This window comes from Hyaena hyaena, unplaced genomic scaffold (genome assembly GCF_003009895.1).
Source record: "Hyaena hyaena isolate Hyena2069 unplaced genomic scaffold, ASM300989v1 scaffold_78, whole genome shotgun sequence".
NCBI lineage: Eukaryota > Metazoa > Chordata > Mammalia > Carnivora > Hyaenidae > Hyaena > Hyaena hyaena.
Window position 1 is genome coordinate 3,881,735 of NW_024080710.1, and position 25,310 is coordinate 3,907,044.

Genomic DNA, 25,310 nt, shown 5'->3' on the forward strand with positions numbered 1-25,310 from the left:
TGTTCTCCACGTCATTGCCAAACTCTGCAATACCTACTCTGCTGAGGCATGAAAGTGTATGCTTCTGCTCACAGGAACAGGTTTTGAGATTGAAATATAAAGCTTACTTTGAATTAGAGAAGCTGTGTGACAAGGGAATCCTAAATCTTAGGTATGGGTAGGACGTTATCATCTGCTGCTTCTGAGGGTCACAGAGCCATTTTGGAAAAGAATACAGAGACCAAAATTGATAAAACTTTTTTATTGGTGATGCTCATCCTCTTCAGAGGTCAGTAGGAATGATAATGAGGTACATATGAATTGCCATGGGATTCCACACGTGCAGGAGTATAAATCCTTTGTGTTTTGATTTCTCTTTGTGCCATTTCTGTTTGGACATAATTTGAAAACAAGCTTGGCTTTTGTACTTTCTAATTATGTTAAGATAAAATACTCATAATGAATGCAGTATGAGATTCAAGTAAGCCTTTGGGATCCTAAACCCATCCTAAGTAATCACAGGCTTTAAGATAAAGTAAACATACACATTTACCTAAGACAAGTACTTTTGTGTATGTATATGTTGGGGCAGGGATGGGTCTCATGTAAAATTTCCATGAAAAATCACAATCAGTTCAATAATACACTTTTTAAGGGTTGTTTATCTGGAAATTAGGATAATCAAAACAACAAAACATACACAAAGAAGCCCACTTTTAAGCAAACCTTTGTTTTTTAAGCAAAAATTCGGGGGGAGGGGGGCAAAAAAATTCTGGTGGTATATAGTTTTATGGTAGCTGTGAGGACTTTCAGCAGCTGGCTGATTTCTTCATATCAGCTGGCATGACTGGCGAATGACATTTCCATGAAAAGCTTTGTCATCTTTGTCTTCCTTCTACAGGCCTTGGTCTTGTTTCCAAATGATGATTCAGTGAGGGTGTAAGGTCCATGACCTATCTACCTGTATGGTTAGTGTCATCCACTTTGGGCAATTAGGAATTGATAATAATTAGAATTAGATAATTATAGATGAGAAAACCCTGATGAAGTATCAGGATGAGTGAACATAGATCGTGGGGCGAAGACCAAGATTTTATAGGTTTTTAAGAAGATATTTAAATTTTTGCCCCTATCAAAGAGAAGGGTTTTGTCATCTGGTTTACATTCAAGACCTAGTCGGCTCATCATTCTGAGCAATAAATTTTCTTCTGGGTTAGGAAATCTCATCATGAGACTTGAGATATACTGGTTTGGAAAGTTTCCTCAGTTTTTCCTGGCTTCGAAGTCCCCGGCCTCGTAGTGGGGTAAGGCCCATTGGAGGCAGATGAATCTGAATAAGAATAATGATAATATTAAGAATTATAATCATTACAGCTGCTTATTCCTTGAGGATTTACTAAGTACCATGCTCCCTGCTAAGCACTAAATCTACATAGACTCATTAATCCTTAAAATCCTTACACACATTAATCCTTATAATAATCTCATAAGGAATTAGATAACAATTATAGATGAGAAAATGGAGAAGTTAAATAAGTTGTTCAAGCCTATATATACATTAAATGGTAGAGCCAGGATTTGAACCCAGATCTGATTCCAGAGTTTGTGCTCTTTGTCATACTGCCTGCATGGAAGGAACAATGACCACAGATCACATGGTGAGATGAGAATCCAAAGGCAAAAAAAACAGTTTGGGTAGATAAAGCTATTCTGTACAGATCAGAAAAGTGGGACCAATCTAAATGCCTACTATACAGCTGCCAGGTAAATTACAGTATATTCTTGTAACAGGATATGTGGCAACCATTTAAAAAGATGGGAGGCAGAGATGGCCAGGACAGATGACGTAGAATAAGTAAGCACTAAACAGTATGTCCAGGATCCCATGTACTTTAAGAAAACATATATAAACGAATACAGAAAAAAGACAAAGGAGATATTACCAAACTATTATGTTGAGCCAATATAGTGTAAAATTACTGTTTTTATACGTAGGTCAAGAGTAGAGTATTGGCACTTTCACATGATCCAACCGAACAGTTACAGCGGTCACATCTACAGGGTGAGAATTTTGGACCATTTTCACTTTCTACCTCATGCACTCCTCTAATGCTATTAACAACAAACCTTACTTTTATTATAAGGAAAATAAAAATATTTCCATAAAAAAGATGAAAGTCAATGGGGCGCCTGGGTGGCTTAGTCGGTTAAGCGTCCGACTTTCGCTTAGGTCATGATCTCGCGGTTCGTGGGTTCGGGCCCCGCGTCGGGCTCTGTGCTGACTGCCAGCTCAGAGCCTGGAGCCTGTTTCAGTCTGTGACTCCCTCTCTCTCTGACCCTCCCCTGCTCACACTGTCTCTCTCTCTCCTAGAAATAAATAAAACATTAAAAAAAATTTNNAAAAAAAAAAAAAAAAAAAAAAAAAAAAAAAAAAAAAAAAAAAAAGAAAGTCAAAAAGAGAAATCTATCTAAATATGGGCTAGCTTTCCCTTCTATATGTGGGAAAGTTGTATGAGTGGGAGAAATCAGGCATTCATTGACATTTTAGATTGCTGTGATGGGTTGGCGGCATGCAAGGATAGCTTACTTCCAACAACATGCCTCCCACAGAAGCTCTAGACTGTTCGACAAACTCTGGCCCTCTTGGTACACGTTCTTGGAAATAACTGGGCTGGTGAGGAGAAGTACCCACTACATGTTAACTGGAGTCACACTTACTGGCCGTGGATAAGGAATCTGGTAATGCAGTCCAATTTCAATCCTGGCTGTGCATTCATCTATACACTGTTTAATCAGTTCTGTGTCTGTGAGCTATTAAAAAAGGAAAACAGGTGAGGTTCTTAGCATCTTTCTAATGCTCCTTATGTAGAGGTGTATATCTTCAACTTTCTCAGCTCACCGGTCGGTAACTTAACTGTTGATACTTTAAAAAATCAAAAGCAATTTAATATAAAACTTATTGTAGATTAAACTTTTTAAAAAATTATGGCAATAGCTAATACCTGCGCACAGTAAAACATTATTCAAATAACACAAAAGGATATAATATAAAAACAAAATTTCCTTTTTACCCCTGTCACAGTTCCCCCTTTTCAAGGACCACAATTATCGGCAGTATTTGTCCTCCCAGGGATATTCTATGTAGATAAAAGCATACGTGTATATATTTAGTTTTTTTTTCCCTACACACAATAGCTCACTTTGTTCTGAACCTAACTTTTCCCCCAACAAGTTGTAGCTCCTTCTATATTTAGAGAGCTGCCCGTTCTTTTTAAGAGCTGCACAAAATTCCAACATAAGGCCGTGTTATAATTTAATCAATCTTTTCCTGATGGATATTTAGGTTATTTCCAGTCTTTTGCCATTATAAACAGTTCTGTTATGGATCCCACTAAAATTGTTTTTGGCTTACATGCAAATATATCTAAAAGATAAATTCCTAGAGAACTGCTGGGTCAAAGGGTATATGTTCATGCATTTTTAATTCTTACAGATATTCCCTCTGGATTCAAATTACCCTCTAAGAGTTTGTACCAATTTATAGTCTCACCAACACCCTGGATGAGAGTGCTTCTCCACATCTTCTCCATGTAGATCAAACGTGAATCCAGCTGTTTGAGCAAGTGCTGTCTAGAACCCCCCAAGTAAGATATTGAGGTATTGGAGAATGATCCGCCTCTTATTTTGAACTGTAAACTGCCCTGTTCACTGGTAAGGGAAAGAAATGGCTTTTTAAATTCCCAAATAGTCAAATCATGGTAGTCCAGTTTCAAGTAAAGGGATGACAAGTTCACTCTAAAAACCAAAACGAAGGTAGAAGGAGAAACCCTTACATTTCAAGGATGGAAAATGAGTCAACACGTGGCTCTGCTAAGAGTTTGCAAATGGGCCTCAAAGCAGAGCTGGGATTGTATCAGTCCCAGATGACACCCACAGTGACATCTGGGCCAGCAAGGCTTGGAAATTCCAAGGGCGTGCCTGTTCTATGGCACCTTTTGGAGCAGAGAAGAGTTCTAGGAACTGCAGTGCACAGAACTACAGCTGGGTCCCCTGGGGCAGAGGCTCTGCTTTCTGACCTCTGCTTCTCAGAAGCTGTTGCTCTGATGTCCACATTGGGAATAGATTTCCATGTTCCCATTTGCCCATTAGGATTCAGAGCAATTCATGAAATACCTTTGGATTATTATTAAAATCTTACAGCAAGTGAAGTTCTAAGAAACAACTTAAGTCTGCATAAGGGACTGGAGAGAAAGAAGCCTATCAAAAATATGTATGGCTGAGGGGGCTGAGGGCTCCCAGGACTCCAGCTGTCCATCTGAACAAATCTGGGTTACAGTTCTCCAAATTCAGTCATTCAGAGGCTGCCTTCAAGATTCTGCTATATCCACACACCATTTAAACTAACATTAAACTTGTCTTTAAATGTACTGTCTCCTAAGCATAATATTTGTGTAGTTATCTGATATGCTATTTTCTTCCTAATACATGGCAAAATAAGTACATATCTTAAAATTAAAAACCCACGTACCTCCTCCCCAGACACAACAAAATAATCTTATTTAGGTTGCATCACTGGCACACACTTCCTTCTGACTCACACCACACTGGGCCAGTCCAAGCAGAGGCAAAGGAAGGATTGATTACTGCCATAACTGAAAACCCTAAAGGCCTTGATCAGTCCTCACATAAATGAGCCTGAAAAGGTTTAATGGGCACATACTGCTATGATATCTCTTCAGCACTGGGCTAGACACTGTGAGACCATGGTCCCTGCCTTCAACTATCAAAGTTATTACCTGGGCAGAATAACTATGATGCATAAAGCTACAGAAAAGGCATGGAGGCATGTAATCAACAGGGCAATGACCGCTGCAGATTGCTCTAGAGGAGTTCAGAATAGATTGCTGTCATGGGGTTGAGTGAAGGCAGAGAAATTGAGGAAGACTTCCTGGAGAAGGTAAATGCTCATGAATTTAGTGACAACCACAGGCCGGTCCCATGGGATATATAAGAAAGTATAAGACATTGTCTCTGTGCTCAAGGAAGTGGCAGTCTGGTTGGCGAGACCACTCCAACATAAATGAAACAAAGAAGAAGGAATATGACCAACTACTTAGGGACAGGCATAGGTTATAGTGGTCTCTCGACTTTTTGATTATTTACTCCTTTCAATAAAAATTTCTGAGCCCATAGCTCCTATACATGTATTCACTGATTTATAAATATATTCAGTTCATTAAATATATCAAAAACCTTATAAGTATACACTAAATAGGCATTTTAATTTTTTTATTTAAGCATTTTATTAAAGCTTATTTTTTTAGTAATCTCTACACCCAGTGTGGGGCTCAAATTCACAACCGCAAGATCAAGAGTCCAATGCTCTCCCAACTGAACCAGCAAGGCGCCCCATAAACAGATATTTTTAATGGATACAATAAAAAATAAAGAGAAATAGCACTTGCAATATTTTATTTCCATTCCTCAGAGAACTGTTGAAGGACTTCATGAGGCGTATACATTCTGGTGTGTGGCATGACAAGTTTGGAGAAGCTGGAGAGAGGTCAGAAAGGCAGAAGCTTCATGAGTAGGTTGGTTTTATGAAGCAGGGAGGCCTCAGATTCTGAGAAGGGGAAGATACTATAGTTTGGGAGGTTTCTTTATAGTGCTTACCCCAATTGTAATTTTTTCATTTCTTACCATCTAACTCTGAAACATCTTTGAGGGATCCTGTCTTGGTTTTGCTCATTTTATGTCCTCAACATCTAGTCCAATGTTTGGCACATGGTGGGCACTCAAATACTTGCTGAATGAAAGAATGAGAGTGGAGAGTTGCAGAGTGGTGATAGGAGCTATGGCAGAAATGGGCAAGCTGGAGAGGGGAGGCACCCTGGTGGAAAGAGGAGTTCTGCTTTGGATCGTTACGCCTGGGGTGAGGTCATTTGGGAGGCTGGTGAGGGGCTGACACTGGGTTTTCAGATGTGGGAGCTGGAACCCTGTGGTTGCACGGTCCCTGGGCCTCAGCGCAGAGGGCTGACTTTCAGAGGATCCTGACAGCTGGCAGGAGGGTGTGTGGAGAAGACAGGACCCAAAAGGACACAGAGACAGGGGTCAGAGGGAAAAGTAAAGACAGTAGATTGTCAGGAAGTGTCACGAGGGGAATAGTGACAGTATTGACTCCATGAGATCAATGAGAAGGAGGCAAGAAAAGTCAGAAGCAGAAAGCCTCTTTGCATGCTTAGTGCCAGGCAGTCTTTGTAAGGAGCTAAGAGCCAATGCTTTATAGTTTGTTGGGATGGGTCGCATCAAGCCTCTTACAAATGGTTTTTGGCTCCCTGGTGTCTGGGTGTGCAGTTCCGTTAAACTACTTAATGGAGGCACTATCTTACCCAATTCTGTGGTCCCAGAGGGCAAACTCACTCTGCTAGCCAAAGAGGCTTGAGTTCAAAGTGAAGTTGTGAAGGGAACCCTGTGTCTTTATCCTATTCACTCCCTTCTGAATGGGTTTATACTCGGAGGCCTTGAATAGTTTATGAATTAAAAAAAAAAAGTTTAACTGTGCACCTCCTGTGGGAGGGGCTGGGAACAGACGCCGTGTGTGCAAACTGTTCCTCCCCTGAAAACCCTCACTGGCCTGGCTTCTGTCACCTGGCTCATAGGGTCTTCCCAGGACGCTGAGGCACTGACAGGCTGGACTGAGACCTTAAACAAATGACCAGAGGAACTCAGACTGGGCTCTGCTTCCCAGTGGGTGGGCAAGTTAGCTAGCCCATGCCTCTGGGCCCTCCTGCCCAACACTCTGCAACTCTGACCTGTGCTGTTCAGTCCTCTCAATTTTAGGATGAGAAAGAACAAATATCACAAGAAACTGCCCTCCTCCTTAAGATCTCCAATTGGGTCCTACTTACATTTTTGTTTTTCTGGAACAGTGTTCTGGCTTCATTTAATATGTACTGTTTTTCTTTAATGGTGTCTTCCATCTGCCCTGATGCCGCCTGCCATTTCCTCACAAGCCTGAAAATTCTGCGGTAGAGGCCAAGAACTTCTTGTCGTGTTGCTGTTGTCATCCTCAGACCCACCAAAATAGAAGAGGGAAAATTTGCATGAAAATTCAATTTGACAGTAGGCAGCTAGGCAGATGTACATTTTTTTTTAAACCAAGCTCTTTAATTAGTCTGGAAATAATTGCTCTTTCTCAACAGATCTGTTTGGTAGCATTGCCAGAACATGCTATAGGAACACCTAGCTATCTGTCAGCCATGCTGGTATTATCACCCCATGGTTCAGAGTTCATATTTGCTACAATGGCCATTTTTACAAACACGGTAAACCAAAATTCAAATCTACTACACTTTATTTTTTTTTAAAGATTTTTTTCTTAATGTTTTATTTATTTCTAGGAGAGAGAGAGAGACAGCGTGAGCAGGGGAGGGTCAGAGAGAGAGGGAGTCACAGACTGAAACAGGCTCCAGGCTCTGATCTGGCAGTCAGCACAGAGCCTGACGCGGGGCTTGAACCCACGAACCACGAGATCATGACCCAAGCAAAAGTCGGACGCCCAACCAACTAAGCCACCCAGGCGCCCCTCAAATCTACTACACTTTAAAGCAGTAAATTCTTTACATCATCTTAGGAATGATGCTTTTAGTATGTATTTTTGTGAAATTACAGCACTTACCAGAGTGCCTGGAAAAGGCACATTCTGAATAACTACATTTTCTTTTTTTTTTAAGTTTATTTATTCTAAGACTGTGTGTGTGCGCAGGTGTGAGCAGAAAAGGGTCAAAGATAGAGGGAGAGAGGAAGACAGAGAATCCCAAACAGGCTCTGTACTGTCAGCATGGAGCCTGATGTGAGTCTCAAACCTATAAACTGAGATCATGACCCAAGCCGAAATCAAGACTCAGATGCTCAACCAACTGAGCCACCCAGGTGTCCCAAATAACTAAAATTTCTAATTAAGTAACTTGAGTTTAATGCAGGGATAGCAAATTCAAGCATGTCCAGGCCTGGCAGCTAACAAAATGAGAGAACCTGGCTGGGTGGAGACAGTGGCCAGGAGAAGATATACCCACCCCCCACCCGCCACTGAAAAGGGACAGTTGCTACTCAGCATCAGGCAGCTTCTGCCATGAAGAAATGAGGGCCTAGGAATGCCAGATTTCCTGATAGTTATTAGTAGGTAGCAATCAAGATTTTTTAAAATGTGAAATCTCAAAAAAGATACTGATTTCATTCTTTTTGAAAGTGTGAGTATCATGAAGGCCAAACAAATTGAGTCTGTAGACTCCGTTCTACCCAGAGGCTGGCAGGTGGCAACCTCTCTTTTAGTTCATCATAACCTTGTTGAAAATATTTCTCAAAACTGTTGGTCTGCTTCCTTGTCCATGTAAGAACTATATAGTAAGTATAACTGAAGATCTTGCTGATGACTGAAGAGCTTGTGGCCTCTTTGGGTTTTTACTCTGAAACATCAGTTTTAATTTCAAGAAACTTGGCTGAGTCCCAACCTAAGTATATTCCCCAAAGCTAAATGCATTTTATTTATTTTTTTTTTAGGGGGGAGGTGGAGAGGGGCAGAGACAGAGAGAGACAGTGAATCTGAAGCAGGATCCAGGCTCTGAGCTGTCAGCACACAACCTGACATGGTGCTCCAACCCCCGAATCATCAGATCATGACCTGAGCTGAAGTCAGACACCTAGCCAACTTAGGCACCCAGGTGTCCCTAAATGCATTAAAAAAATTAAATTCTTGTCATTTTATTTTATCTGAAATAGTTCAGATATAAAAAAAGATAGAGAGAATATACTTTACAGCCATATATTTACAATGTATCTTAAATAAATTATATACCTACCCCTACCGTATCCCCTTCCAATCAAATTTCCCTTCCTTTGTCCTAGTAAGAATCACTATCCTGAACTTTTTATTCATCTTCTCACACATATCTTTACACTTAACATTCTATAGTACTGCTTAGCAAGTTTACAAACCTTACACAGCTGACCCTTGAACAATATGGGGCTTATGAGCACTGACCTCCACATAGTCAAAAATCTACAATAACTTTTGATTCCCCAAAACTTTACTAATAGCTTACTGTTGACATGAAGCCTGAGAACATAAGCAGTCAATGAACACATATGTATGCATATGTATCATCTACTATATTCTTATAATGAAGTATGCTACAGAAAGGAAAATATTAAGAAAATCATGAAGAAAATACATTTATAGTACTGTTCTGTATTTGCAAAAGAAATTTAAATGTGCCTAAGTGGACCTGCATAATTCAAACCCATGTTGTTTAAGGTATTATGTCCTGCAACTTGCTGTTTTTGCTCCTGTTTGTATGCTTCACCCATGTTGTTACATGTAGTCCTAGCTCATACGTTCTCAATACTGCAGTTCAGTTCCAGTATACTTGTCTATTCTCCTGCTAATATTCTACTGATGAACATTAGGTGTTTCCTTTTCTTTCTCTTCTTACTTATGCAAAGACTTTAGACTATGTCTTTACTATTTACTTTTACTGCTATATCTAAAAGAAATTCAGAAGGTAAGGGAAGACAGAAAAAAAGTCTCAATACTAAAGAATTCTGATTAATCACATTTTAGAGAATGAATATTGTAGTCTTTTAAAAAAGGGTACGCTGGGAAGACAAGAACAGATCCAGGCACTGGAACACCTCGTTATGAGTACTGGGCTTTCCTAGACAGGCTCATCAGGATGAGGAAGTAGGTTTCTCACTGCCCTTTGGGAACACGACTCAATTCCAACCCAACATATGGGTGTAACATATGGAGACTGTATGCTTCAGGGTGGTCCTGAGCACATGAGAACTTGGGCAGCTAAGTGCAGATGGGAGCTGGGAAGAAGTGAGTTCATCTAGAAGTTCTAAGTACCTGCAAGGAATTTACCTTAGAATTTCTTTTGAATATGATTGCCTCCCTGCTCCCTGACCCTGGTGACCTTTCTTGAGCCATGAGGAATGAACCAAGGCTTAATCATTTGCTGAAAAGGTCAAAAGCACTGCTTCACCCAATTCAAAGTAAAAAGATGAAAGTTATAATCAACACCAATTCTGACGTCCATGGGTGCCTCACAGAAAAAAATGCTTAGGAGAAATTCGTAAAAACCAGGAGAGAACATCATTCTTTGTGGCTAATCGTAATAAAAACCCATGAGATGATGACTTTTCCTGGTAAGGAAACAGGTTTCTGAGTTTCTGGTTCTCCCTAAAACTCCATGGTTTCATATGAAAATACGTGAGTCAGTTCCTGTGAGGGACAGAGAGTCTGTAACTACGATTAATGATTGCTTCACTTCCTTGTCATTAACAGATGAAAGGAAGTGTCATGCAGTTGAGGAAAGGGACAGAGGTATGGCATATTAAAACAGCAGCAACCTTCTCCAAAGCCTGACTTTCTTTGGTTTCTTTCTATTACTCGAAAGAGCCACAGCTTCAAACTGTAACTAATCATATACCATAATCAGGTACATGGCCCTGCAATTAGGGTACTCAAGGTCACAGGCAGTACTTAACTAACAATCAGTACTTAATAGGACTATTTTCAAAACACCTTAATTAATGTATTAAGTGTTTTGAAAACTAATCCTGAAAGGGAGATTAAGTGATATCTACTTCTCCAACATCAGATGACCCAGAAAACCCAAGTCCCAAAGATTTCCAGAGAGAAGGGTCTAGCACTGTATTCCCCATTGTACACTATTAGCAAGTCTAGCTTAACAACACTTCGCAGTCTTCAGAGAAAAGTCAAAAGAAAAATGCCTCTTTTGTTGTTTTCTTACTGGATTTCTTTCAGTTCTTTGAGGGAATCATGTTTTCTTACTATAGGTAGGGGTATACACCAATACTATTTCCTCTTTCTAAAAGGCTCTTTCCTGACCCCCTCTCTTTTACCTGACTCACCCCTACTCATCCTTCAGTTCCCAGTTCCCTCCAGTTCCCATGAACATCTCAGAAAATCCTTCTCCCTCCCGTCACCACATGCATTGGATCTGGTCTCTGTTGAACCTTCCCATGGATTCTTGAATTTCTTCTTTGTGGCACTTATCACTCAAGTAATTATGGTTTTTTAGTGTCTGTCTTCCCCCAATTGATCCTCACGTTTATGGTGATAGTAATAATGTCCATCTTATTTACTGCTCAATCCTTGACACCTACCCAGTTCCATAACTGGTGTTTAACAAATGCCTGCTGATAAATGAAAATATCTTATGATATGGAAAGCTTGGAATTCTAGAAACAACTGAAACTGACCGTGTAAAAAAAATTTTGTTTCAAGTGCTTTCCCCTTTGGTTTATATTTTTGTCTTTGTTCTTATGAAGCAACCTGTTTAGAAAAAGTGCCTTTTCCCTAAGAATTTTCCTTCCTATGGATTTAATGGCTTGAAACCAACGTTTATTTCTTTGAAGCTATCAATGATCTCTCACTACTGATGCAAAGCTTAGATGGCTCTTTACTAGTCTCATGGGTTGATCTGATGTAATGAGGTCTACTGGGATTTTCCCACAGGCAACATGAGGAATATCAAATTGTTTAGAGGATGATATTTTTTAAAAAGATTTTATTTTTAAGTAATCTCTACACCCAATAGGGGGCTTGAATTCACAGCCTTGAGATCAAAAGTCGCAGGCTCCACCGACAGAGCCAGCCAGGTGCCCTTAGAGGACCACAACTGAACCAGTCTCAACTGGCCACAAAATCTATTCTTATAGAATTTTTAAAGTTTTGTAACTTTTATTCTGAGAGTGACATTTTGTCAAACTGTTTCATTTTACTTCCTAACCCCAAAGCCCCAGAATGAGGAAAGGTAAGAGATAATGAAATGTTCCTGGGAGGAAATGTGACTAGAAACTGGCCTTTTCTTCTTCTTTTAATGCTTATTTATTTTGAGAGAGAGCACTCTAGAGAGAGAAAACACTTGCGAGAGAGAGAGAGCACACGAGCAGGGGAGGGGCAGAGAGAGAGAGAGGAAAAGAGAGACTCCCAAGCAGACTCCATGCTGTCTGCAGAAATCCCGACACCAGGCTTGATCTCACCAACCTGATCTCACGATTATGACCTCAGCCAAAATCAAGAGTTGGACGCTAAACCAACTGAGCCAACCAGGTATCCTGAAATTGGCCATTTCTTAAAAGTGTATCCCATATATACATAGTACCAAGAAAAAATTCACAACTAAGCATCCAAGTGAAGACTGTGCCACTAAGAAAAGGCTGACAAATGTTGTTGTTAGTGTGGTTTGGTCTCTGGTTGCAGTTGGGAGAAGTTCCCCCTACAGCAGGTGTCCCAAAGACTGGTTGGGGAGGTGATAATTTTGGATGTACAAAAATTGTATAATGTATTATAATAGCCTATCAAACCCACAATTTAATAGTGTGACTTTGATTTCACAGAATACAGAGCTTCCTTGAGATGAATATATTATAAAAGGTTTTTTTAATGTTTATGTTGAGAGAGTATGCATTTGCAAGCAGGGGAGGGGCAAAGACAGAGGGAGAGAGTCTCAAGTAGGCTCTGTGCTGTCATCACAGAGCTTGATGTGGGGCTCAAGCTCGTGAACTGTGAGATCATGACCTGAGCTGCAATCAAGATTGGGCCACTTAACTAACTGAGCCACCCAGGCGCCTCTGTATTAGAAAAGTTTTTAAAGCTGGCCTAAAATACGGGTAATAACAGTAAAAATTGTGATGCAGAGTGCGAAAAACACAAGTTTTAAAGCTACAGCTCTAAGGCACTCTGCAAGGTCATGCCTTGGTGTTTATTCTGGCTGAGCCACCATCCACTTACAATGCTTATTTTCTGCTAGTTACCACACCCCACCTAGTTGACACCTATTTGCTCCCAAGTTTTTCTGCAGCCCCTTTTACTCTGCTTCTGTCCTAGCCAGCTATTGATATTTTGCAATTTCATTGAGTCTTTTTCTTCATAGTCTCTGAATTCCTGCAGGGCTGAGACTGTTTTTCACACTAGAATAAGTATAATAATACTAAACTTTGCTTTGTACTTACTGTGTCAGAGGCTTTGCTAGGTGCTTTACATATGTTAACTCCCCAAATCACCACAATTCTTTAAGGTAGATAACTACCATCACCCCTTTACAAAGCAGGAACCTGATGCAAAGAGAAGTTAAGTAACTTGCCCAAGACCACATTGGCTATGAAGAGGTAGGGCTGGAGGAACCTCTCTGGCTCAGTTTGCAGAGACTCTAGATCTCAGGGTTGGGAGTCAAGCCTCAAAAAAAAATGGGGCGCCTGGGTGACTTGGTTGGTTAAGCATCCAACTTCAGCTCAGGTCATGATCACACAGCTTGTGAGTTTGAGCCCTGCATTTGGCTTGTACTTGTCAGTACAGAGCCTGGAGCCTGCTTCAGATTCTGTGTCTCCCTCTCTCTCTGCCCCTCACCCACTTGTGCTTGCTCACTCTCTCAAAAATAAATAAGCAGTAAAAAAAAAAAAAAAAAAAAAAAAAAAAAAAAAAAAAAAAAAAAAAAAAAAAAAAAAAAAGAGGTGAGGCCAAGATTCAAATCCAGACCTAGACAGTCTGGAGTCCTGCCCAAACTTTTAATCACTAAATAGAATGCTCAATCTCAGTAAATGTGGTTGAATGTCTGTTAACTGCTTTAAAGAGCTTGGCTAGTTTGAGACAAAGGGAACTCAACAATTCTATTCCCTTCTCACAAACAGCAAAAGACCGTTTTTTGCACCTTGATATGAATAACCTTTTAATAAGGTTTTCCATATACCATCTGCCCTTTTTTAATTCTATTTTTTTTTGAGAGAGAGAGAGAAAGCATGAGCAGGGGAAGGGGGCGGGGGGGAGAGAATCCCAAGCAGTCAGTGCGAAGTCAGACTCAGTTCGAATTCATAACCTGAGCAGAAATCAAGAAATACACACTCAACTGACTGAACCACCCAGCACTCCCCCAACCTTTTAAAAAAAAAAGTTTATTTACTTATTTTGAGAGAGTGAGAGTGTACAAGAGTGAGTGGGGGAAGGGCAACTGCCCATCCTTAATAATTATGTTGCACATCAGCACCTGAAAAGACGCTGTGCACTTGGCAGGACTGGGATGCTTTTCCATTCGCTATGGCAACTCTCCAAAAGGCATCACTCCAAAAGGAGCGGACATCACAGAAGACTCGCCAGGGCTCATTTCAGTGCTACCACTCTGCAGGCCTTACCCATCCCTCCCAACCATCCATCCTTTTGGTACCCACTGGGACCACGCACAGGAGATTCTAGGGACACACAACCTTGATAAGCAGCCGTGGTCCCTGCCCCCCTGAAGCTTACATTCTAGTGGCTGAGTAGATAACATACAAGAAAAACAATTTCCAATGGTGGTATGTGCTCTCTAGGAATGAAACTCGTAATATGACTCAAATGAAGAGAGGCAGGGTTACTTTATTTTGGGTAGTAAGTGGCATTTGAGTTCTGAATGACATGAAGGTCTCTGTTCAAGGGAAGAGTTAAGGGAAGGGTGGTTCAGGAAGAGGGTGGGAACCAACAAAAGCTAATAGGTGGTAAACAAGTCAATGTTAGTGCAGCAAGAACCTGTGGGGAGGGTCAGGCCACAGGTGAGCAGAATCTAGCACAGGTTGGGAGGGGAGGCCCTGGAAAGGAGTTTGTACTCTACAAACAAAAGGAAGACATTGGCAGATTTTAAGCAAGCTGGAGTATCATGGTCTAATTTACATCTTTTATTTTATTTTATTCTTTAAATTTTTCTTAATATTTTACCGAGACAGAGAGTGAGCAGAGGAGGGGCAGAGAGACAGGCAGACACAGAATCCAAAGCAGGCTCCAGGCTGTGGGCTGTCTGCACAAAACCCAATGTAGGGCTCGAACCCGTGAACACGAGATTGACCTGAGCCGAAGGTAGATGCTCAACTGACTGAGCGAATGTGCTGGATTTGGGGGCGCCTGTGTGGCTCAGTCAGTCAAGCATCTGGCTCTTGATTTCATCTCAGGTCATGATCTCACAGTTTGTGAGACTGAGCCCAATATCAGGCTCCACAGCGTGATCCACAATATGGAACCTACTTGGGATTCTCTCTCCCCTTTCTCTCTGCTCCTCCCCTGCTTGTGCTTGCTTTCTCTCTCTCAACACACACACATTAAAAAAATAAAATAAAATGTGCTGACTTTCAAACTATATCTTGCATGTGGTGAAAAAAGTTTTGCCTAATACCATCTAATTGACAGGAGATTTGGGATTCAGAGCCAATAAACCTGGATGATTATTTCCCTGACCAAGAGTTTTCCCATTTTTATTTTGGAGTTCGTAATGGGGCGGTAATTAATCTCCTAAAACTAAACACAACACATCACCCACTCACCCTTCTACTTCGTGATGAGTGGAAATAGTGAAAGGTCTGGGTAGGTTTCAATCTACACAGCACGTGCAGACACGCGGTATGTTTATGTTTGGCTTTCTAAGAGGCCTGCGGGAAGATATGCTGGTATTAGGGCATTTATCCACTTCACCCTTTCCCTCACCTTTGGAAAGACCATCACAGCATGAACACTGAGGAGTTTAAGAGCAGAGATGAAAATTCCTTCTCCAGATGAAATTTATAGAAGTATGACTCTGGTCTCAGGAATGTCAAAATTCCCACTGTTGGACTCTCATGAGGCTTTGCCTTCTACTTAAGAAAAAGTGTTGCAGTATAAACAAGGGACAGAAAAGGCAATGGGAATTAACTGACTTTCAAGCCCCAGGTAGAAGGAAAGACTCTGGCCATTCTTTCATTATCTGCCCCTAGGTGGAATTTTTCTTTTTCTCATCATAACTAATGAATATAATATAGTTAAATTTCTCTCCCAAGCACTTTATGATTGGGTGGGCAGTGGAGATTATGAAACTCACCAAATGAAATCACTGTCTGATGTGTTCATTGTGCACCCATGCTGGCCGGTCCCTGTCCCTAGGCTGGCTGCCCCATCTCCTTAGATCTGGCACCCCCTTTTTGCCAAATGAAGGTCCAAATTCACACAACTGAAATATTCTTTGCCTAGCCATTGGTTTTTATTCTTAGATTTCAATTTCTTTTTGTAAAGTGCCTTCTTCATGCTGAAACAGGTTCAGTGTCTCTGCTGTGTGTACTCCAGGCACCTCCAGCAAACTTGTATCATAAATTCATCCTATTCTAGCGTAAGTTTCTGTCTGGTTTACCTTTCTTCCTCCATTGTGTGTGTTTTGGGGAGGGAGAAAGAAGGTTGGAACTATGCCTCATTCATCACACTCTTGGGCACAAAGTTGGAGCTTGAAATATATGTTAGAAGAATAAATATACACACAAAGAATAGTCACCAGTAATGTCCATTCTCATTCTGGTACATACGTGGTGGTATGTGGGCCACGTTTCCCAAGCGAAGACCCTAGAACACTTAAAAATACTAATAACCCCGGGTGCCTGGGTGGCTTAGTCGGTTAAGCGTCCGACTTTCGCTTAGGTCATGATCTCGCGGTTCGTGGGTTCGGGCCCCGCGTCGGGCTCTGTGCTGACTGCCAGCTCAGAGCCTGGAGCCTGTTTCAGAGTCTGTGACTCCCTCTCTCTCTGACCCTCCCCTGCTCACACTGTCTCTCTCTCTCTCTCTCTCTCCTAGAAATAAATAAAAACATTTAAAAAAAAATTAAAAAAAAATACTAATAACCCTGACAATGATGTTTTCAAGAGTGCTGCTGTTGAGTGTCAGGTTTGGGGAGACCTTATCAGTTCCATCCTTACAGTTATAATAATGTAACCCTTACTCTTAAGTTCTTTAAAGGCCAGTAAGGGTTGGTCCACTGGAATGAAATGATTTACTGTTTCCATGAAGCTTAGAACCAAGCATATAGAAAAAATATGGTTCGGACACATTTTTTCTTGGGAAAAAAATCCTTCTGGGGAATAAGATCCATTGCACCCAAATGCTCAGGGATAGAAACTAACCTCCAAAATTGTTATTTAAAGCTTCTGTCATTTGGAAAACCTCTAGCGAATTGAAATGCTCTCATAATGCCAAAACAAACAGATTTTCTTGCCCGGGAAAGCAGAGTAGAGAATGACTGTCTTGGTTTTAGGCATTCAAACTTTTTCCACATATGTAAGGAACAGAAGATATAATGCAACTAGTGAAAAAATGGGTTCTGAAGTGGTCAGACATGGGTTTTAATACTGATTTAGCTATACTGGTAAAGTCTTCCTGAGCCTCAGTTTCTGAAAAAGTGAAATGGGCTAACAGAGCCCTCTTCAAAGAGTTGTGGTAAGGATTACTTATGAGATAATCCATGTAAATCACTTAGCACTGGGAGTTAACAAAGGCAAATGTCACCTAAATAGGAGGAAATTAAGGAGGAACAATGACGCCTCTTTTATCTATGCTAAGCTTTGTCTGCAGAAGAGGGAAAAGAAGCATGTTGCCTGTTGGTGAATTTATTGCTTTGTGATAGTGATGGATTTTCCTAAAGCTGTTTCCCTCTGATCATTAATAATGCCTGTACAGTAAAGGGCTATTGTTCTTCAGTACAAGTAAATAACCCTGTTGGAGGCACTGCTTATCTTCAGACCACAGCACATACTTCTTACTGGAAATATAATGCAGGTGCCAACACTGAAGCCATGGCCAGACTTCCCTTCCTATTTTTTTTTCCTTTATCTCTTACTCCTTGCTTATCCTTTGGCTTGTTTTTCTCCTACATCTCTTATATTTCCTACTTTCTGGTGTACACCCATATCCTATACAGTATCATCCTTACTCAAATCTAATATAATAACTTTCAAGTTAAGCTGTGCCCCACACATCTCTGCCCTCTATCTCCCTTCCTCTCAATTAGCATACAGACAGGCAGACACACACACCCCACGGACTTGTTTCCTGTCCTGGATTCAGTTTTTGGTTACTAGAATCCAAAAAGGGAAGTGTAATGCCACACACTGTTTTGCAAATCTCAGGATATGCTTGTGTGGTGTACTTAATCATACCACAGCTATTCTCTGAAACACCATCTTTTCACACAGAAAGTGACAATATGTTGTGTCAGAGATAGGAGGCAGGGAGTGGAAGGTAGATCATGTTTTCATTTTACTTAAAGGAATAGAAATTAGGTTAGGCCCTGCAATATGGGAAATCTCCAGAACACAGGGAAAAACCAAAAATACTGATGTCTGAAAGGATTCTAAATTATCCAAAACAAAATCATGTGAAGCAAGTATGCTCATTCTAAATATACCAGCATAGGAGCATGCACAAGATTATACTTGTAAGGGGAACTCCAATCAGGCAACTGTAACCAAGAGAGATATAGCTCTTTTTCCCCTCAGAGACAGAAATTCTAAATGGAAACCAAGTTTTGGCCCTTCAATTCAAAAGAAATGGTAGTATTTGTTTCCTTATTGGCATATTTTAGGAGACAAAGTAAGGGTCAGTCAGAGGGGGTAAGAACCAGTTAGCAGAAGTAGGATGAGGTGTTAGACATGTGTGGGTGTGTATGTGTGCTGGAAATAGATGAAAACTAGGTCAATGCTAAAAATCAACCCCAGTTATTCATTCATAACTACCCAGAATTTCACCCCTTCATAGGAACTAGGAAAGTTGGAGAACAAGAAACACTTAATTTAGATTAGCATTTAAATCCCTCCTTTGTGATAATTTCTTAGGGAAATGGATTAGGAAACTGACTAAAGGGTTTTGGTTATAACATTAGATACAGCTGGAGTTTTCTAGCATTTGACCCTTGATCTAACCATATGATGAATAACTTCACGTTGAGTAGTGGTCCCTGACTTCACAACAGTTTCCAAATACCCTCCATGTATCAAGTATCTACCAAATGAGCAATTTTTCTCATCTGCAGAGGCAACAGAGCTCCTTACTAGACAAAATCCCTTGACAGCAGGAGCAATGACTGGTCCATCCTTATGTGTGTGAACTGTTTACACCCAGAACACCTTCAAGCTCCTGCAGTCCAGTGCTGACCTACAGAATGTATTTCCTTTTTACATTTATTAGTATTATTTATTTATTTATTTATTTTTTGAGACAGAGAGAGACAGAGCACGAATTGGGGAGGGGCAGAGAGGGAGGGAGACACAGAATCAGAAACAGGCTCCAGGCTCTGAGCTGTCAGCACAGAGCCCGACGCGGGGCTTGAATCCATGACCATGAGATCATGACCTGAGCCGAAGTCGGCTGCTTAACCGACTGAGCCACCCAGGCGCCCCTAGTATTTATTTATTTTGAGAGAGAGCACGTGAACAGGGGAAAGGGGCGGAGGGAGATAATTTTAAGCAGGCTCCATCCCACAACCCTGGGATCATGACCTGAGCTGAAATCAAGAGTTGGTCACTCAACCAACTGAGCTACCCAGGCGCCCACACAGAATGTAGTTCAATGAGGGAAATATTCTCTAACTGATGTCCAGCAGGGTAGCTAGCCACTGGCCACATGAAATATGGTTACTGCATCTGAGAACTGGCATTTAAAACTGTATTTAATGCTGATGCATAGGAGCACATGTACCCCAATGTTCATAGCAGCACTCTCCACAATAGCTAAAACATGGAAAGAGCCTAAGTGTCCATCAACAGATGAATGGATCAAGAAGATGTGGTTTATCTATACCATGGAATACTACATGGCAATGAGAAACAATGAAATCTGGCCATGTGTAGCAACATGGATGGACCTTGAGGGTGTTATGCTGAGCGAAATAAGTCAGGCAGAGAAGGACAAATATCATATGTTTGCACATATAGGAGGATTAGGAGGAACTTGACGGAGGAACAAGGGGGAGAAGAAGGGGGGAAATGGTGGGGGAAAGGGAGAGAGGCAAACCATGAGAGACTCTTGAATGCTGACAAAAACTGAGGACTGATGGATGTGGGGGGGAGGGGGGGAGGGGCATGGAGGAGGACACTTGTGGGGATGAGCACTGAGTGTTATGTGGAAACTAATTTGACAATAAACTATTTGTAAAAAAAATAAATAAAAAATAAAACTGTATTTAAATACCTACATGTAAAAAATAAATAGCTCCATGTAGCTGTGGCTACTGGGGAACAGCACAGCTCAAGACCAAGAACTGCAAATCAAATGCCCACAAGGGTAAGGCAGACAGCTGAAAAGAGAGGAGACCTTTGGCACTGAGCCACATACAAAGGGGGAAGAGGCTTACTGGCTCCAGGTGACTGATGCAGTGTAGGAACTTTAGGCTAGTGTTGCCAGATTCTCTTTTTTCAAATGAAGCTGAAAAACTGGATTTTGATGTCTATTTTTTAAATGTTGGCAAGTCAATTTTAAAAAGAATTTAAATTTAAATCATTTTGGAGGCAGAACGATATGTTTGCAAGCAATAGCTAGCTGTATTGCCTATTTGCAATCATTAATTTAGACCAACCCCTTCAGCTCAAAGAAAAAGACTTTCTCCAATGAATGCCACTGCTGGTCAGCAGCAGATCCAAGACTGAAACCCAGGCCTTCTGATACTTCTTCTAATATCCTTTCTAGATTTTATGAGATTAACCATATCTAGATTGTGGCTGGCAGTGACAGCAGCAGCGGGACAAAAGCCCCTTTGTCAGAGCTGCTGAAGTCCGTGACTGATACCTTATGAATACAGTATTCCTACCTATCTATAACCCTTTGAGCAAAAAGCTCTGTACTAGAAGCAAGACACAAAGAAAAAATAGCCCACGGGGGAGTCAGACATATGAACAATTAACAAGCAAAGTCAGGCTTGCTGTAATGGACACAAATCACCTGCACACAAGTCCAAAAACACTGACAGCTGAGGGAGGAAGAGAAGGAAGAGATCTGAGCCAGGGTTTAGAGGATGAATAGAAGCTGGCTGCTGGGTAAGTGAGTCTCACTGATTATGTGAGTAAGTCTTACTATTGCAGGATATTAAGGGAGCCTTCTTTTATCTCCGAGGCTTTATCTGTGTCAAGTCTCCTTTGCTGGCTTCTCTTCTTCTCCAGGGAATCTCTAAATGTCTCTTAAAAAGCCTGTGTGTTTTCTCTAGGACTTTTCCCCTTACTTGTATATCCAACTTCTTGACATCTTCATTCACCTGGATGGTTAGTAAACTTATCAAACCTAGTATATTCAAAAGAGAACTTAGGATATTCCATTCCAAACTGTTCCGCTTACTAGTTCTCCTTGGTTTCTTCTCGTCCCATACATTTCACATCCAATCCGGCAGTAAGTCTTGCAAACTACTTCCAAAATGCATTCTGAATTTAATGATCTGCATTTCCACTGCCACTACCCGTTGGCCTACTGCAACAGCGTCCTAACAGGTCTGACAACTTCTACCCTTCTCTATCCAGCAGCCAAATCATTTTTTTAAAAATGTTAATCAGGTCAGGTCACTCCCCTTCTCAAAACCCTCAGGTAACATAACAGCCAAACCCTTACCTTGGGCTAAAATGCTGTTCTTGATCAGGCCCTGCCAATTCGCCACCACAGACCACTTTGGCCCTTGTGTTTTGCTCCAGCCACCTGGCTTTCTCGCCGTTTCCTTTCTCAAAACCCTTTCCGTTGGCTCTTTTTTCCACCTAGAAAGTCCGTTCCCTGGCTTCTCTTTTTTCTCGCAACTCTGTGAAACCCGGCCTTCTATGAAGAGCTCTACCCGATTAGAGTGGCCCTCCTCCTATCTTCTACCACTTCATCCGGTATTATCGTCTTACTTGCAGATATCTTCCTTCTTTATTGATTTACATTTTAACTTTAACTTTACATTTTAACTTTTTTCCGGACTCGAAGTCACAGAGCAAGGCCTCCGTCTGGCTCTGTTTGTAGACCGAGGTAATAAGAAGCTGGTTCTCACTATTCTAGACAGTCTCCATAGCCTGTACGGGGCCTCGTTTGGATCAACCTTCCCCAGCTTGACGCCTCTTGCCCCAAGAATAGCGCCTGCTAATCTCCCATTTATATTCGGGAATCCAAACGATTCAGAAACGTCTGAGATGGGCCCCAAATAAGCATCTCAGCGTCCCCAACCCATACATTCCCTTCCTTGCCCTCGGGCCACCTCCCTAGGCAGGTTCCCGAGGCCAGTGGCGACGACACCGAGCCGCCCTCGCGAGGCTGGGGTCACACAAGCACGTCTCCTAGCAACGTCGCACCCCCGCCCCTACCCCATCCCTGCCCCTGGGGAGCCAACCCCTTCCCCCAGTCTCCCGCGCCAGGAGTCAGCGTCTCCATCCCCTACACTCACTCTGCGTCAGTCCTGCCTTCCCCCACCCACAGAAGCGCCGCAGCCTACCGCGGGCTAGGAGGAGGCGGCGCCGGGAGTCTGGCAGAGCCGCGGCCGACGGAGGTCAGGAGGTCCGGTAGGCCAGGCCGGACCAAACCACCCGGAGGACCTCTATGGGAGCATTAGTTCCAGGTCGGGGGTAGTCACGAGTCTCCCTTAAATTTCATCCTCTAGCCCATATTCGGCTGTGTAAGCAACAATATAGCCTACTCCATCCTCTCCCTAGTTTCCCTTTACCTCTTCCGCTATCCTCCCCCCAAATCTAGTCAAAAAAATGGTCCAGTCCAAGTTCCTCCTAGCCCCTCCCTCCTCGTCGCTAGGTCTTTGCCCTTACTTGGCTACAGCTTCGTGCGTCTTTGCGTACGTTGTGACGCAATCTTCCACCCGTTCCTCCCCGCCTCTCTTCAATACACTCTCCTGGAGCCGGCGGCCTGCGGGGTTACCGGAAGTGATGATGCAGGAGGCGATGGAGGGGGCGGGGTTTGGGGGCGGCCGCCGCCGGTGGGCCGCAGATGAAGAGGAGGTGGCGGCAGTGGTGGAAGAAGAGGCGGCGGCGGCGCGGCTAGAGAGCCTGGAAACGCGAGCGGGGATGGTAGGTGGTTTGGACCCGCCGAGCCGCCGTCGTTTCCAGAAAGGGTCTGACTGGAGGAACCTCTGGAGCAGCTGTGAGTTTGGGGGGGGGGGTGGTTTGAGGAAAAGGGGGGAGCATTGAGAGATGAAGGGGCGGGGGTTGGGTACCTTCGAGAAAAGGGGGTGGAAGGGGAGGAGTGGAAATCAGCGCCTTGTCTGGACTGGCCCCTTTGGAAGAAGAGGCTGTGAGAGGAGCCTGTGGCGTGTCAGCCGCAGGGCTCAAGAAAACTTACCTACTGTCCCTGCCTCCCCCCCCCGCCAGCACCCCTCAACCCAGGCCTGGGGATCTGGGGGTTGGAGCTGCCCTGGAGAGGGTGCAGACTCTGGTTCTCTGCCCCGGGTAAGCGCCGTTAAGGTAGGAGTCCAAGAGGGAGGTGGTGGGTGAATCTCCAGCTCCCTCCTCCCTCATTTCCCTCCCCACCCCCATCCTTCTCTTTAATCATTAACAGTTCTGGAATTAAGGGGCTCAGACCTGAAGGCCTCTCTGTGCACCTTCGCTACAAACGATAACCATCTGTGCCTGAGGTAATGGGGCTGGAAGCTCTGCCTGTATCCTGTGTAGGAAGTGGGACGGGGTGACAAATGTATTGTTTTTTTCCATTCCCTTTCACCCCTTTTATTCCCCCATATACACCCCTCGTTCCCACTTCAGCTCTCTGTGACTAGATGGTAATCATGGTGGTTTTTCTTTTTTCTTTTCTTTTTTTTTTTTCTCTTTATGGCACTTGTACCCTGATTACCTCTTTTGAATTTGGTGGTCAGCCTCTATCCCAGGTCTTGCTGCAAGCTTTGTAATACTTCAGTTACAGGCTGTGTCACATTGGGAGTACCTCTCAATGCCTGGTAGCTCCAAATTAAGATGAGCATTTTCTCCTATGAATACTGGAATTCCTAAGTCCTTGCAAGGATTCCTAAATGGCATCATAGCCCAGGAATCAAAGTCTCTCGTTCTAAATACTTTATGTGTGAGGAATTTATGTTGTCAACTCTTTCCAAAATGATTTGATGTTAAGCTAATTCTGGATTTCTGTGTTTCTCTCCACCCACACTTCATGGTGCACTTCAGAGAACAGAAAACCCCGTATTACTTTTTTGTTTCTGCAATTGGACAATAGCTCTTTTATCTTTTTCTCCGTTTGTGTGTCAGGCACACAAGTCTTCAGTGGCACATTTGACTTGTGCTGATTTCCATCTTATTTAGCTGTTTCTTTGCATATAAGTGGTCTTAAATGACAAAATATGATCTGTGTTGTTTTAAAGAAGAATACAAACCAATAACGAATGTGCAAAAATTATTTGAAGAAAGCAGAGATGATTGGAAAGAAAATCTCTTTATTGATATTCTGTTGGTTTAAGAAAAAGTGGTGCTCTTTTAGCTTGTCTTAGAAGTTTTAGAGTGTAATGTAAGAATTCCTATTTTGGTGTTGATATTTTCTTTGGAAATCCTCTGTTGAATGTGGAACTGTGTTTTCTGAAGAACTTTAATAATTAGTGCCTAAATATTAGGGATCCTTTGATTAGAAAGTGTCCATAAATCCTAGCTCTCTATAACTGAGTTTATATGCGTATTGCTAGAAGAATTATCATAACGGGCTCCATCCGACTCATTAGGGCTTTCAAGCCTGATAAAACAGAATATTTAATGCTTTGATTGTACAACAGCATGTTTAGGTGTCTCACAGAACTGTAACAAAAGAAAAGAATGATTGCTGTTCTTACCTTTATTGATTTGGAACCATTGTATAAAAAGTCCAAAATTCATTCATTCAGCAAGCATTATTGTCTAGCGAGTAAGTGCTAGCTAGTATTTTGGGTTCTGGGTGGACAAAGGTAAACACAAGCATAAGGTGTGGGCTCTTGTGGAGCTTAGGTTGGAGTATGTGGGAACAGAGAATAAATAAGCAAATAAATCAGATTTTGATAAATGCTGAACGAAGTAGAGTGATGTGATAGAAAGTGATTGGGATGCAGTCAAAGACCTTTCTTGAGGAGGTAACACTTAGGCTGAGCTTTAAATAAAAAGAAGCTAGCCATGCAAATATAAGGGAGAAGACTTCCAGGTTCTAGGACTAGCTAGTACAGAAACTGACTGGAGTGACTTGGGCGAGTTCCAGGGTCTGGGAAGAAATGGGTGGGGTCAAAGGGGGTAGGGAGGTGAGGGAGGATGGGAAAGAGGAGGCAGTAACAGACAGAGCCTTGAGCAAAGAGGAAATGAAAAAAGTCTAGGTCAGAGAGGTAGAGACTAGGCTGAGAACAGGTAGGCAAAATAAGAGCAAGAAGAAGGAAATAGAAAGTGATGCTCCTTTTTGATCAATTCTGTTTCCTTTCCTAGAGTATTATCACTTACTGTTTTGCAAGTACTGTTGGACTATTGCAATAAAAAAAATTGCCCTGCTGAGAGTGGGAAAGGAGGCATCTGTGGTCACC

At 42.2% G+C, this 25,310-nt stretch overlaps 2 protein-coding genes across 12 annotated transcripts in view; one reads left to right on the top strand and one right to left on the bottom strand.

Annotated features, from left to right (window-relative positions):
- Positions 1-226: 226 nt before the first annotated feature.
- LYRM1 (LYR motif containing 1) lies at positions 227-22,650 on the bottom strand. 8 transcript variants are annotated; one of them, XM_039233685.1, is made up of 4 exons: positions 22,588-22,650; positions 6,888-7,047; positions 2,698-2,790; positions 227-1,309 (listed from the first exon to the last, which is right to left on the bottom strand). In XM_039233685.1, the coding sequence occupies exons 2-4, from the start codon at positions 7,044-7,046 to the stop codon at positions 1,193-1,195; spliced, it is 369 nt and encodes a 122-aa protein (XP_039089616.1). In that variant the 5' UTR covers position 7,047; positions 22,588-22,650; the 3' UTR covers positions 227-1,192. The 8 variants fall into 8 exon arrangements, with proteins under 8 accessions (XP_039089616.1, XP_039089612.1, XP_039089611.1 ...); XM_039233681.1 differs by lacking the exon at positions 22,588-22,650 and adding an exon at positions 22,263-22,489; XM_039233680.1 differs by lacking the exon at positions 22,588-22,650 and adding an exon at positions 22,215-22,489.
- DCUN1D3 (defective in cullin neddylation 1 domain containing 3) overlaps positions 20,785-25,310 on the top strand; it is a 41,616-nt gene continuing 37,090 nt past the window's right edge. Inside the window, exon 1 of one of the 4 annotated variants that reach the window (XM_039233674.1) lies at positions 20,785-20,850. The gene's annotated coding sequence lies outside the window, so the exon portion shown is untranslated. Of the gene's footprint in view, positions 20,851-22,337; positions 22,386-22,714; positions 22,919-23,204; positions 23,224-25,310 lie in introns of those variants that run through there. The other 3 variants (XM_039233675.1, XM_039233672.1, XM_039233677.1) reach the window with 3 other exon arrangements.